At 44.4% G+C, this 14,379-nt stretch overlaps 1 protein-coding gene across 1 annotated transcript in view; it reads right to left on the reverse strand.

The window, feature by feature from the left end:
• The window catches only part of NMT2 (N-myristoyltransferase 2), a 35,664-nt gene extending 32,222 nt beyond the window's left edge, over positions 1-3,442 (reverse strand). The window contains exon 1 of the mRNA XM_086466447.1: positions 3,321-3,442. Within this exon, the coding sequence (XP_086322573.1) occupies positions 3,321-3,430 (110 nt within the window). The 5' untranslated portion in view covers positions 3,431-3,442. The remainder of the gene's footprint in view (positions 1-3,320) is intronic.
• Positions 3,443-14,379: the final 10,937 nt, after the last annotated feature.

Consider the following 14,379-nt stretch of genomic DNA (forward strand, 5'->3'; position numbering starts at 1 on the left):
CAAGACTCCAAAAAAATTCATAGTATTATTTATACTAGGGCTGTCCTTGGTTCATAAAGACAATGGAGGCTTAGACGCAAAGGGCTTAGGGCTTTCCCAGTACTGTGTTAGAGTACCACCACTTCAGGAGAGTAAGAAGGTCCTGAGCAGAACTTATGTCCTTCAAATTCCACTTACTAACAAACTACCATTACTAACAACCTCTCTGAAGGAAGATTTCATTTGCATACATTTCAGTACTTGGAAATGCAAGGTTTTTGAGCATGAAAACCTAGTAGCAATGCCTTAAAACCCTACTCAACAGATATTCCTTAAAGCTCTGTGTGTTTCCTCTGCCTCCAGTACCTTAAAAATATTTATTTTTAAAAACCCAAACAAACTAAAAGTAGTGCTGGTTAAAGTTGCCATTTAACAATAATCAAAGGAGTATACTACTACAACATTCAAAGTAAATCATTTGCGAGGGCCGGGGGGAGTTGTTTAAAGGTCATACTTTTTCCTCATCTGTTTACTAAGTGTTCTGTGCCCAAAGCCTTTCTGTCAGTGAGCGTAAGGAGCTATTTAGAACGAACTAAGAGACCTTACACAGCTAGGCTCAGCAGGGTGGATTCAGGTGCAATAAGTATATTTTTTTCTACACAGACACTAACAAAGCTATTTTGTAAACAACACTTTATAAGAATTACAGCATAACGCATCTAGCAGGAGCAAGCTGCAGACAGTGAATAGGAGAACAGCAATGAGTCACACAACATACATAATCCTGCATCTAAAAAACAGGAGCAGAAACAGAGGACAACGACATTTACAGTTGAGAGCTATAAAATGGTATTTTCTGCTGCAGTCATCCAGTGCTCAAGCACACAAAAAAATAGCAAATTTAAAAAAAAAAAAATCAAGGTCATACATATATATATAAACAATGGGGTTTTGTGGTCAGTATTATAAGGACCTATTTTCAAATGGCAAGAAACAGTTTGAAAGTAACTTCATTTACAAAGCAATCCTTACTAGAGATTGACACACAACACAAACTCTACCTCTTTCTAAGAAAGCGAGGGTTAAAATAGCATAAGATTAAATACCAATCAGCAGCAATGGAGACCATTCAGAATTTAGCAAGTCAGTTGAAACAGTCATAGTCTCAAGTATTTTAAAACCTAATTTAAAAAGCTCAAAGCAAACTTTAAAGCTACCTCAAAAACTAATATACTGTGATAGGGAGAAAACAAGAGAATAATTAGGCTCCTATTACAATGAGTTAATTTCCCAGCTCAAGAGTAGATCTTTGTGATATCTGCAATGCAAGATTTTTCTTTTCATTTGATGGAATTTGATTGAATACTTCAGCTCACAGACAAATAGTAGCAAACAAGACTCTCAAAGACTACAGGAAAATAAAGTAATTAAAAAATTAATATTAGACTTTATGCACCAGAAACATGATAGAAAACTGATATTAATACTAAGAGGCTTTTACTACTGGAACGATCTACTACTAATTTAATTAAAGTTCGTATTACTTGGAAGCATTCACTTTCTTATTCAAAGATGAATAAAGCAGCTTCTTCGAAATAATCATTAAAATACAGCCGGGATATTCAACAACAAATTTTGGGGAGAACAGCGTACATCCCGCAGTCGCAGTAGCTGTCCCTCAGAGCTCAGCGAGACCCAAGTTGGAGCAGCATAGCAAGCTGCAATTCAGAACACGCCAAAGTGCAATTCTTTGTTCCCCAGCTACTCCTTACACACTGCTGCTGTGCTCGCTGTCACAGCAGCCCGAGCATGGAGCCACCAGCCCAGCCACACAGCGGAGGGAAGCTACAGCTCAGTCACGCACACAAACAGAGGAGGAAACTGGAGCAGGAATAAGGTATGGATGAATTCTAGGCAGGCATCACCCAGCTATCAAACAATCTCGCCTAGCATGTCAGGTCGGCTCCTATGAAGAGCAATAAATAATCATTCTCTGCTCCGAGTGGTGTCACTTTCACATATTTGTGAATCAACTGTGGCATATACAGGCAAACAAACGTGACAAAAGCCCCAAGATAATTAAATGCTATTTTGTCCCTTTTTAATATCCCAGGTTTATATTACTACAATTATTTTTGACACAACTACTTCAGCATGCATGCCATGAATTCACTGACAGAGAAGCAAGCATCAAAGTTTTCCCCTTTCCTGCCTTTTAGACAAATCAGTCCTCCCAAGTCCCTTTACTTTTCTTTCCACATTGAAGACGCAGACCTGCTTACTGCCAAGCAAATCCTAGGGGCAGGAGACAGCAAACATCAATCACCTATAGAAACGCTCTCCACCAGATGAATCGGAATTTCACGAGGAAAGTATCTGTGCAGCAGTGTACAGATTAACCGACTTCTATTGTAGGCTACTCGTAGTTGCGACAACAAAGCGTTTTCTCCACAAACACGTTTTCCAACCACCCCCAAAAAGTAAATTTAAAGGAAGACGAGTTTTAAAACACGTTCCTCCTGCCTCCCTGCCCCGAAGCCCCCAGGGGCAGCACAGGCCGGGCCCTCGGCACCTCCTGTCAGGGCCGCCGGGGTGCGAGGACCTGCATGGACAGGTCCCCAGGCCGGGGAGGGAGCAGGGGTGCCCGCCGGGAGGGCTGACCCGGGGCTCGGCTAGAGCCAGCCGAAAGGAGGAAGAGAGCACGGGGGCCTTCCCCAGAGTGCCACGGGGGGTTCCTGGCCGCCAAAAAAAAACCAAGAAAAGCCTCCAAATCCTGAAAAAGCACAGACAACGACAGCAGGTTTACCCTCCCTTTTAAGACCCTCTTTTAAGGCCGGTGTCCGGCGGTGAAGCGCCGGCGCCCGCCACCCCCCTCACCTGAGGCCGGGGCCGGGGCCCGGCCCCCCGCCTCTCCCTTTGCCGGCGGCCGCCCCCGGAGGACCGAGGGGAGCCGGGCCGCGCGGCACGGCGGGTCGGCCGGGCCCTCGCACGCTGCCAGCGACGGCGGAAGGCGGCCTGGGCGGAGGGCGGCCCGGGCGGAGGGCTCGAGATGCCGCCAGCAGGGCCCCCTCGGCCGCGGGCGGCACACGCGCAGGCGCCGCCGCGAAGCGCCGGGCCGGGCCGGGCCGCGCCATACAGGCCGCCAGCCGGCTGACAGGAGCGCGCCTCAGAGGTCCCCTGCTCCGCTGCCCGTCCCGCTTCGGGCGGCGAGGGGAGCCCGACCTAGCCCAGCCCGGCCTGCGCAGCGGCCGCGGCAGCACCTCCAGCCCTACCGCTGCCGCAGGCACGGGGGCTGCCTCCCCGACCTGTGCCCGCCCGGCCGGTCCGCAGCGCGCCCCTACCCCTTGGCGTGCTCGGCCTCCTCCTCATTGTCGCCGTCTATGCCGCAGGTGTCCTGGTCATCCAGCTCCAGGCTCTGCTGGCTAGCCGCAGACTCGCTGTCCTCCGCCATCACGGGGGAAGGAGGGAGGGGAGGAGGCGGGGGAGCCTATGAAAGGAACCGGGGCGCACGGGCAGATGCAGTCCGGAGGAGCTCCCTCTAGCTGCTGTCCTCCCCCGTGCTGGCGGAGGAGGCGGAGGCCGCCGGGGCTGCCCGCCCGCCGCCCCGCGCGGAGACCGGGGCGGGGCCGTTCCGCGGTGGGCTCAGCGCCCTGCCCTGCCCCGCCCTGCCCCTCACGGCGGGGCGGTGCCGTGCCGTGCCGCCCCTGGGCCCGGCCGCCCCTGGGCCCGGCCCCCCTCTGACCCCCTCGTAGGCCACATCTGATCGGCGTCCGCTGCCTTCCGCGGGCCCCACCTCCCCACCCCGGGTCGGCACAGCCCCCGCAGCCAGGGCGCTGCACCCCGGCGCCGGGGGAGGCCGAGGGCAGGGCCCGGCGGTGGCCGCCCTCTCTGGTCGGGGCCCGCAGGCAGGGGAGGGCCCGCTTGGTGGAGACGGAGCCTCGGAGCGCCTGTTGCCAGCTCCCGCCGTGTTTCCCGCTCACACCGTAAATACTTGGGACGCCGAAGCTGCGGCGGGCAGACCCTTCTGAGGCCGCCGGGCCATACCCCTGCACGGCCGTGGCCACCGCCTCTCGCAGCACTCGTTGTTTTACCGGCGCCTTTTGTATTTCTACAAGCTCCGTGCTAGGAAAAACTGGAGTTGAACGGTAATGATTTGATCCCAGGAAAACAAATAAAGAGAAATTTATATTAATTGTTTGAACTCCCGTGATTTCCAGGGTCATAACAAGGTTTCTGGATGAGGTTCAGTATTTCTGAGTGCTGGGTTTGGCAGTGCTGCCAAGCCCTGCATTAAACATAAGAATAGCATGCATCCGTTGTAATTTCTCCTTATTCCCGCTGCCCTCTTGAAAGACATTTACTGTGAGGGAGATAATGCTTCCTCCCATTTTGGTTTAAGGTGGTGAATTGGATTACTTTTTCCTATTTTTGATTTAAGGTGGTGTAATGTTTTGCTATATCAGATATTGCAGGTGACATGTCAAGTAACAGATCTCGCTGGCCAACCACAAGACAGCTCGATGTCCCTCCAGCTGTGCCCTTGCAGCCAGACTCTGAACCTACACATACTGAGCATCAGCCCTGGGCCAGTCTGTGTCTCGCTGCACTTGGTCCTTTACAACATGCGAGTTGCCACTGGAACTTGTAATTCAAATGCATAATATTCTTGAAGAAGCAAAGGCAGATAATGTAATGATAAAAAAAATCCAAGGCCCAGGTCACCCTCTCAGCTGTACATCATCTACAACAGTTCTAAACTACCTCCCAATTCTCTTGCTCTAAAGAAGTAGTCAGCTGTATCATACAGAAAGTATCGCCCTCGTGCTATCAGATAATTACTGAATATTTGTTACTGCCACAGGTGGATTTGTGGAAGTCCCTCCTACTTTGTTGTAAAAGGACAGAGGGAAAGAGAGTTCTGAACGGGTAATGGTTTATCAGCTCTATGATCTATCACGGTACACTCTGCTGTCTCATGACTTCAGTGACTGCAGTCTATGCTGGGCTTCTGTCACCCGACAGGTATTTTCTGTCTTGACAGTTTTGAAATTCTAGCTGCAGTGAGTGGAAAATTCAAGGGTACTAAATCAATAAGGCTAGAAAATATTTGACCAGCACATTCCAAATAAAATATACCGTGACATAGCACACGTATCTTTAAAACCAGCAGTTATTCCCAAATATGGCTAAATTGTTAAGGTGTTGGGCTTCCACAAATGAGTAAAAAAAACAGTTCTAGATGAGTGGCTTACCCTCAACTATTGCAAAACTGATGGATTCTGTAATTAATGCTTGGCCAGGTATGACCTCCCAATGTCAAGCCGTCGCTGTAGTTCAGAGGGGAAATGTGCCTATCATGTTACCACGGTTTGAAATGACCTTTAGAAGTAAACCTTCACTCAGTTGTAATGTACAAGAGAGAAAGGAAATCTCAAAACAAAGGCACAATACCCAATAGTTTTCAATAACAAAACCCAATTGCTAACAGCTGCCCTATAGCCTGGAGAGACGTTAATCCAGTGACTACTAATGATTTTTTTTTTTCCGCTCATAATAATGTGTAGGAGAAAGTGCAGAACACTATGTCAATGAATAAACAACTATATTGAATCATTCTGTTGGAGAAACTGTGGGTTTAACCATCTTCTGTCCTTTACCACAATTTTCCTCACTTTATTGAGACGAACGGAGTATGGGAAGCCTGGATCCCGACTCTTCTTGCAGTTCACAGTGATGATAAAGGAGGCAATATGAATCTCTCCCAGCAAGTGACCATGTGCTGCCCCTGCTAGAAGGTCTCCCTGGAAGGGGGATCAGAAGTATAGCTGCCGAAGAGCTGCGATTCATGTCTTCATAGCGTGCGTGAAGAATATCCTTATGGATATTGCAGTTTATCTCCTGAGAGGCACAAACAAGATTATACTCCAGATTCGACTGTTACAAGGCCAAAATGACAACACGGCATTGTGCTTTGCGTTTCATGAATACGCGACTTTTGCTTATATCACAAGTAGAGAAGTTGACCAGAAGGAAGAGGTACGCATCTGTCCTGCACTGAGGATTTCTGATGCAGCTTCGCATTTCTGAACTTGCCAGACAGATTCCCAGAGCGTTTAAATTCACTCTACAGACACTGCGCAGTCATTGCACTACTTGATAGATGTTGGCTGTCACATGTATAGATGTCTTCCAAAAATAGAGCAGCAAGGTGAAAAAATGTACGCCTGAATTTCAGGACCCCACATGCTCAACCATGGTAAGTTAATTATCAGTAGTAATGTACCACTGGGGCAGCAAGGAGCGTGGATGGCACTTGATATGCCCAAACAGGCTGCCTGTGGGCATCTGTACTTCCAAGACCTCTGGTGTCACCGGTGGGTATGTCCAGGAACTCCCCGAACGGCTGCATACGAGTGATGCAGACATAACCACACACTCGTGCCAGTCTAAGCAGACCATCAGAAGCTATCAGAAATGTTTCATTGCAAACTTACTAGGTAAAGAGCCTGTGTTCGAAGGTGTGAATTCACTGTTTTTAATTGATTTCACAGACCTCTTCCTAGGTGTACAGGGAAGATAAAAGCCTTTTCTTTTTATGAAGTTTAAAAGGAAGAAAGCACAGTTATTTTACACAAAAGCTAAAAAATTAATAACAAAGAAAAATAGACTTCCTAATCAGGAGATACACTTCACTTAACACTAAACAGCATATCATGAAATCAATTAAAATAATTCGCTATTTTTGTAGGTCTCCTTAGAGCTTTAGTAGTCACTCTAGGTTTGCTGCTAGATGTAGCCAAAATATCCAGTTGCTCATGGCAACAAATTGGAAGAAAGGGAGAAAGGTCAATAAAACACTACTACAGATGCAGCTCTGCCTAGGTGCTCTCACCACTGTCAGCTACCGAGGACCAGACCAGTGTATAGGGGACTCTCTACACCACCATAAATCCCAGTTTCTGTATCTTTCCCCATCCTACTTCTCTTTCCAAGTATTGTCTCTCCTCTGCTTTCCATAACAGATGCAGTCATGGGGCTGTTGTGGCTACACAAAATTAACCTGTGCCTAAAATTCTGGGAAGCTTTGGCCTGCCTTGAACGTAAGTATGTGAGTATAAGCCCAGATCCACAAATGGACTTTGGTGTTGCCATGTTTAACTTTCTCCTAGTTGACTCTCACAGCAAAATCTAGGACTCAAAACAAAGCCGTACAAACACTCAGACACTTTGGGCATTTCAGTGGCTGATTTGAGTTCAAAAGAACCCCGGGCTACTGAGGGAGGAGCCATCTAAGCTTGGTGGCAAGAAATACTGAGGGTTGGGAAGCCTTAACTCCCAGGGCTGTACGGGGCTTTGTCAGATCTCGCCTCTTGGGTGAACCACTGAATAAGACTGTGTAGTACGGGTCAGGGTCGTACACTTCCTCTCTTTGCTCTTGTGTGACTGCGGAAAGCCAGCCAGTCATGGATACAGTTTCCCTCAGGCAGCCAGGCATAATCCAGACTTGTTTACCTGCCCAGTGATATGTATTCATTACATCCCAGTGAGCTCAGGCTATATAATACAGCATTCAGACTATTGGTGTCATCTGATTAGGCTATGTGTTTTGAGTATTAAACACTACAGAAGAAAAGTACCTGAAATTTTCATGCTGTCCTAGGACTGCTCCTACCTTTACAGACCACACTGCAATATTCATGGCATTTATAATTTAAAATGGATTTGATATTGCAAGTAATAATAATAAACAACTTGGTGTGAACTTTTGTAATCTTGTAAATCATAAGCAAAACTCATCCAATTTGAAAATTAGCTAATAGTTCAGTGTTTTCTCTATTTTCCTAAGAGATATTAAAGAAAAAGTTATCGAGCAAACAAATATGTTTAGACTTTGCTTCATACAAGTGCCTCCTAGTACTACTTCACAATAATTTTTTTCATTGGCTGCTCTTTATGCTGAGAACTTCAATACTGCCTTCTTCAATCCTGAATAAGATGCAAGGGTAAGAGGATACAGATTCAAAATACACTGAACAAACGCACCAAAACACATGTATATAGGTGTCACAGCTAACAACAGAATAGGTAGAAATGGTTAGGGAATGGAATGAGCTTGTGATTCCGTATGTTGCTCACTTGTAGCCATGTGAGATCGTGCCTCTGATCTTTATGGTTTGTCTCACCCACTTTGCATCTTTTAGCCTCCTGCTGCTTACCAAGCACACTCAGTGAGCTGCAGCCTTGCCTGTCTCCCACAGCCACTTGCTGCTGGCCTGTGCTGGCTGCGGCATTCAAACTGGGGATAAGCCTCGAAACAGCCCACTTTTTTTGCTGCACACTGACATTCAACTTACTTTGTTGAATTCTGTTTTAAAATGCAGCTCGTACCGCACCTCTTCAGTTTCACATCTTACCTTTTGCACTGAAGCATCTCCTTCTCCATGCCGGTGCCTGCATCGGCAAAGGCCGTGGGCTACACAGCATCAAAAAAGAGTTATAAATTTACATGCATAGTGAAAACATATTGTAGCATTAAAAAATGGGTATGATAAATACAAGCCCTCATGCTTAAGGGTGTAAGTGATAAGGATAGGAAGATTTTTATCCTGTGGGGTTATCATCACTAGTAGGGATTTCTTCCCCAGTTTTCTGAAGCATCTGTTTTTGATCATTGTTAGAAGCAGGATACAAGATTTAGATCAAACACAGGTTCACACTGGTTCCAGCATTGCAATTCCTCTTCCTAGGGTCTCTAGCCCCAGAAGGTAAAAAAATAAATAAATCATGTTTTACATTAAAAGATATTTAATAATCAGAACTGTCTCTCAGATAATTATTACAAATGTATACATATTTTGCATTTCTAGGTCTATTTTTTTTTTCTAACTCTTTCAGACACTTCTCAAACGATATATGTGAATGTGAAATAGTGGTGACAGATTTATTGACAAAGATGATGACACTGGTGCTGCAGGAGCTCTGACCAATACTTAGCAATTACTTCTGCACGACCAATCTCCAAATCAATCCAATTTATTCCTGTCAGCTCCTAATTCAGTTCTCCCATCAGACTTTTACAGTTCCCCCCATATCAGCACGCCTGCTGTTTCCTCCTCTTTGCAGGGAGGCTGCAGGTACAGCCAAGATGCTTTCTTTCCCTGATTCTGGATGAAGGGAGCAACAAATGCATGAATTATTCTTCGTTTCTTGACCATTTCAATATTTTTCCAAAATGAAAGTTTTCAGCGTTTTCTTTTTGTCTGTTTCTGATAGTTCTTTTTCCCCAAACAAAAAGGGACTCTTACCTGTGATAGATGTATATTTTTTCCTGCTAGAGTGAAGAGGCTATAGCCCAACTACAACTCTCAGAGCATCTGTAACAGACTAAAACTATTACGGTGCTCCTACATGTCCTCCTTGCCCTTGTATTTACCACTGTTAGACACCCTGAAATGGAAACTAGAGTCCGGAAACCTCGAGAATATTGAGTAGGACAGTTCTCAAAGTTCAGGTCCAGAGAAGGAAATCTAAATGTCTGGCTATCCCCAAACAAATCACAGAATCACAGAATGTTAGGGGTTGGAAGGGACCTCGAAAGATCATCTAGTCCAGCCCGCCTGACAGAGCAGGACCACCTAGAATAGGTCACACAGGAATGTGTCCAGGTGGGTTTTGAATGTCTCCAGAGAAGGAGACTCCACAACCTCTCTGGGCAGCCTGTTCCAGGGCTCTGTCACCCTCACAGTGAAAAAGCTTTTCCTTATGTTAATGTGGAACCTCGTATGCTCCAGTTTGCACCCGTTGCCCCTTGTCCTGTCATGTGCCATCACCAAGAAAAGCCTGTCTCCATCTTCGTGACACTTGCCCTTTACGTATTTATAAACATTAATGAGGTCACCCCTCAGTCTCCTCTTCTCCAAGCTAAAGAGGGGCTCAGAACTGGACACAATATTCCAGATGCGGTCTCACCAGGGCAGAGTAGAGGGGGAGGAGAACCCCTCTCAACCTGCTAACCACACCCCTTCTGATACACCCCAGGATGCCATTGGCCTTCTTGGCCAGGAGGGCACGTTGCTGGCTCACGTCTATCAAATACTTTAGTATTCATTACCTATTTCTATTAGCATAAACCACTTTTATTCGGAAAGGTGCTCTTCCAGTCTTGAGAGATTGCAGTCTAAGGACAAACACACCTTGAGTGAGAATTTTACAAGGAACAGAAGTATGTGGTTACCTTCTGGGCAGATGCAAAAGAAAGCTATAAAAGCCTCTGTCAAATGTTGCAACAATTGCAGAGTAAATTACTTAAAACATAGACATGAGACAAGCTTTAATCACGAAATTTAGACATCAAGCCTGGGCTAGTAGGCAAGTGTGAATAAATCTCATGGAAGTCAGGGGCATAGGCACAGCAGAAACTCAGCATCAAGCATGGCTTTGACCCTGCAATGTCAGACCACAAGGACAGTTAATTAATACAAGCCTTTATGAGCCCTTATGCTGGTTCTTCCAGTCAGCCTAGGGGAGCGACCTTTACTTTGGCGTTGCCTGATGTTGAAATGCTGAAACTAGCATTTAAGGCAGCTTTTATTTTAAATGCATTTATATACATACATGTACACATGCATGCTCACGCACATGCATTTTATGTAGGTATACCTTGCTGATTTCAAGGAATAAAAGACCAATCCAGCTCTCAAAAACACTCCTCACATGGGGAAACTTGGCTATCGCGTTCCGCTTCCCTCGCTGTTATCCTGTTATTTAACATAGGATTACGAGGTGTTAAATTCAAGGTAGAGCTAATGGCACAGACACAAAAAGACAGATCGTTTGAGAAAGCTCACCCTCACCAACAGCTGAGAGTAGCTCTACTGAAATGTCATTAGCGTGCCACATTGTACGTCCCATGGATGTTGGCCTCTCAGCATGGCACAAACCTGAAGGCAGAGTCAGGGGGTTGGGTTTATAGAAGGGGCACTCCCTGAAGAGGGAAGCCAAGACCCAGAGCCTCTCTCATCTCTTGGGGCAGGGGACACTAGGAGAAAGGCCCTGCCCCAGGCAGGGAGGTGAGGACAGCATGTGGCCAAATCTCCTTCTGTGTTACTTTCTTTTCACGCAGCTTTTCCTGCGTTTGAGATGTGGTTCTGGCCACTTCCTTTTAGTAAGAAAACTTCCAGAAGAAATGCGTAGGGAACAGAATCTACCTGGAGTAGCTTGTGGTGCATATCCCACGGCCAGAGCTGTACACTCCAGCACAAGAGTAGGACAATAATGGGTGCCAGGGAGAGGAGAAGCTCAGGGGCCAAAACTGCTGGGAGTGTGCTTGTGAAAATATGGAGAGGGCTGGGGAGAAGACAGTCCTGAGGCTTTTTTAAACTCCCTACAACTACTAAATCACCAAAACCCTCTAAAAAATAATGCTTGTAACAGAAGCCCTTCGAAATAATTTCTTCCAGCTTTGATACCCAACAAGTCTTGCAGCAGCACCATTCCTTTGACTATGGGATTTCTCACGCCACAGCAGCATTTCAAGCACCATTTCCTACCTTTGTAATATAAAACTGGCAGAACCATTCCTCAGTTGGGTTTATTCAGGAGTATCTCCAAAGTCCTTCTCTCCAGAATTACAAAAATAAGCTGTAAACAAATATTTCATTTGTAACTCCCTGTTGTCATCATATTTCCTTCCCTGTGGCTGTAAGTTTCCAAGGCAGAAGAGATATTTAATGATCAAACATACTAACTGGCACTGTTTATTCGTAGAAGAAAAACACGTCAATAAAATAAGAAGTACTTCAGTTAGTTAAGTGATAATAGACCAGGTGCCACATTTTGCAAGCTAGTAACCTGTGGATAGCAGAGGATTACTGCTAAAAAGAACGAGATACCTTTTCTGTTATTACTGTCAAACAGAAGGCAGTACCTGGTGTCAGTTTAGTGGTGGGAATTACATGAGGAACATAAAAAAAATGCTCTTCTAGTCTGAAAATGGGACTTGGCTGCTGCCTACTTGTCTACCTGAAGCTCTAATTCCAAATGGTTTGCAGCCTGGAAATGAAAGTATCAGACATATATAATGAAAAAACCATGATAAAATTAAAGTAGTGTGTCTGTATATATATCTATCATTATATAGAATATATCATCATTTTATAGCTATCGTATATATAATGAGTATAATATCATATATATATATGAGTATAATATAACTCATATATATATATATCACTAAGCACTGCCCCTGTCAGCTTGCATTTGTCTGTAAGCAGAAGAACACAAAAAGAGTAACAATTGAGCTGCTTTTGAAACAATTAGTAGTTGAAATTGTTTTCTTTTAGTCTAAATCTAAGGCATTATTCATGAAGTGAGAGAAAAAGGCACATTTACACTTGAACGAACTACACTGCCATCCGCAATGATGCATTTTGACTTGAATGGAGATGTTACAAGGTGGGCAAGGTCTCTCAAGCTTGCACCGTTACGGCCTCTGCACCGTTACTGACAGCAGGTCCATGAACCAACTCACGATCTTGTGCCAGCTGCCTACTGCTGTTATTGCCGTTATAAACCGTGCTTATATTGAAATGATAAAACTGTTTCCTACACAGCATGCCTGCAGCAGCAGCCCACCACCAGGTGGCAGGTAGTGCAGCTTTAAAGAGACCCAAACAGCAGCACTGATTAAAAAAACCCCCTTCCTTACCTGTCACCTATACCTTTTAGAAAAGTAAATTGGCATTCTTCTTCTCATCTGACCAAGCCCAGGGATGTGCTGGACAGGTGCTACTATGCCCCAGGCTGCATCCTATCGATAGTTTATGAGGTACTGGGTTATAACCAGTTCTAATCCTCAGATGAATTCTTGTTGGTTAAGTAAAAAATAATGCCGTTTTGGTTCACGAGGGACCTTCCTAGCAAAAAAGTAAATATCTAATCCCCCACTTGCTCATTTACACCTGCACTACTCTATAGGCCAAATCCTACATGGGACATGTAATTTCTTACCAGTTTCAACCATGTGAAATAAAATTGGTCCTCCAGAGCATTCATCGATTGAATGAAGGGCAGAAAATGAAAATAGTGCCAAGGTATTTCAAGAGTGCTTTATTCATTCTACCAAAGCTACCCAGTCCTTCCTGTAAGAGAGAAAAGCACCATGAGCAATTTCCAAATGCTGGGGTTTCTTTGTAAGCTGTTCATCTAAGCTCAGTACCACAATTTTGCATATTTGTGTAACGTGTTACATTGCAAATGCTCTGACGCAGGGACCATTTTTTCCCCTGTATTTGTAGACAGTTTAGCATCCTGGTACCCTGACAAAGCACCTAATCAAATAATAAAAGGCCATTATCACAGTAAGTCAAGGTGCTTTACAGACAGTTTAATAAGCTTTGAGAAGCAAGTATTTCAGCAGGAACAAAGTGGGAGCTGGGGGCCAGCTACTCTTAATGAGTGTATTAAGTCCCAACAGTCCTAACATCTCATAGGCCTTATGATATAAATGGACTTCGGATAACATAACCTAACATTTTAAAATTATCTTTACTCTTTCACTCATTCATCCTTGAAAATCCTGTTTGCTGATAGATTGAGGACCTGTTGTATTTTTTTAAGTCCAACATATTTTCATTACTTTTGTAAGCTTTGTCATTACAATCTTCTGCATTTCTTTCCCCGTTAATACTTGCCACCAAAAAATAAGAAAACAACTGCTTTTTTAGGTTGTCTTCTACATGGACTAAGATCACTTGGAACCACTGGTGACAAGACCTATAGAAGTTATACTTCGTTCTCTATGTTTTATAAGCTTTATTGGTACTTGCTTCACTGTGCAACTGCAAAATATAAGCAATGACATTTCTTCATATGTTACCAAAGTATCTTCCTCGGTATGTTTTTGAAAATAAAACCACAGAACTTGTCACTGGACTGTCCGATTTGGCAAAGTGTGTACAGTGGGCACATTCCAATCTCAACCCATTATCTGATCTATGTTACTCTGTTCCAATTTCATTTAGCATGTGGCTCAGATATGTTGGATATACTAAGAATTACAGTTCATAAACTATACATTCTGCAAAATCAAACTATTATATGGCTGGTGACATCACAGTAATTAAAAAAATGCTATTTTAAAGAAATTTACAGTGCCCACATTGTGTTTGTTCAAACATATTGGCTGTACTAGGACCACAAATTATCAAACCATCAAACTATGTGTTTTGAACATAAACCCAACACAATTAAAGAAACAAAACCACTGCAATTTAATAGCAACAATCTCACTTTACAAGATTAATAATGATGGAAACTTCGCAAAGGAATCTGAAAGAGAATGTAATTAAAAATGATAGATTTAAGACAACAGAAAGTTGAAAATTAAATAACCCAATTAAT

This window comes from Leptosomus discolor, chromosome 6 (genome assembly GCF_034619465.1).
Source record: "Leptosomus discolor isolate bLepDis1 chromosome 6, bLepDis1.hap2, whole genome shotgun sequence".
Lineage (NCBI taxonomy): Eukaryota > Metazoa > Chordata > Aves > Leptosomiformes > Leptosomidae > Leptosomus > Leptosomus discolor.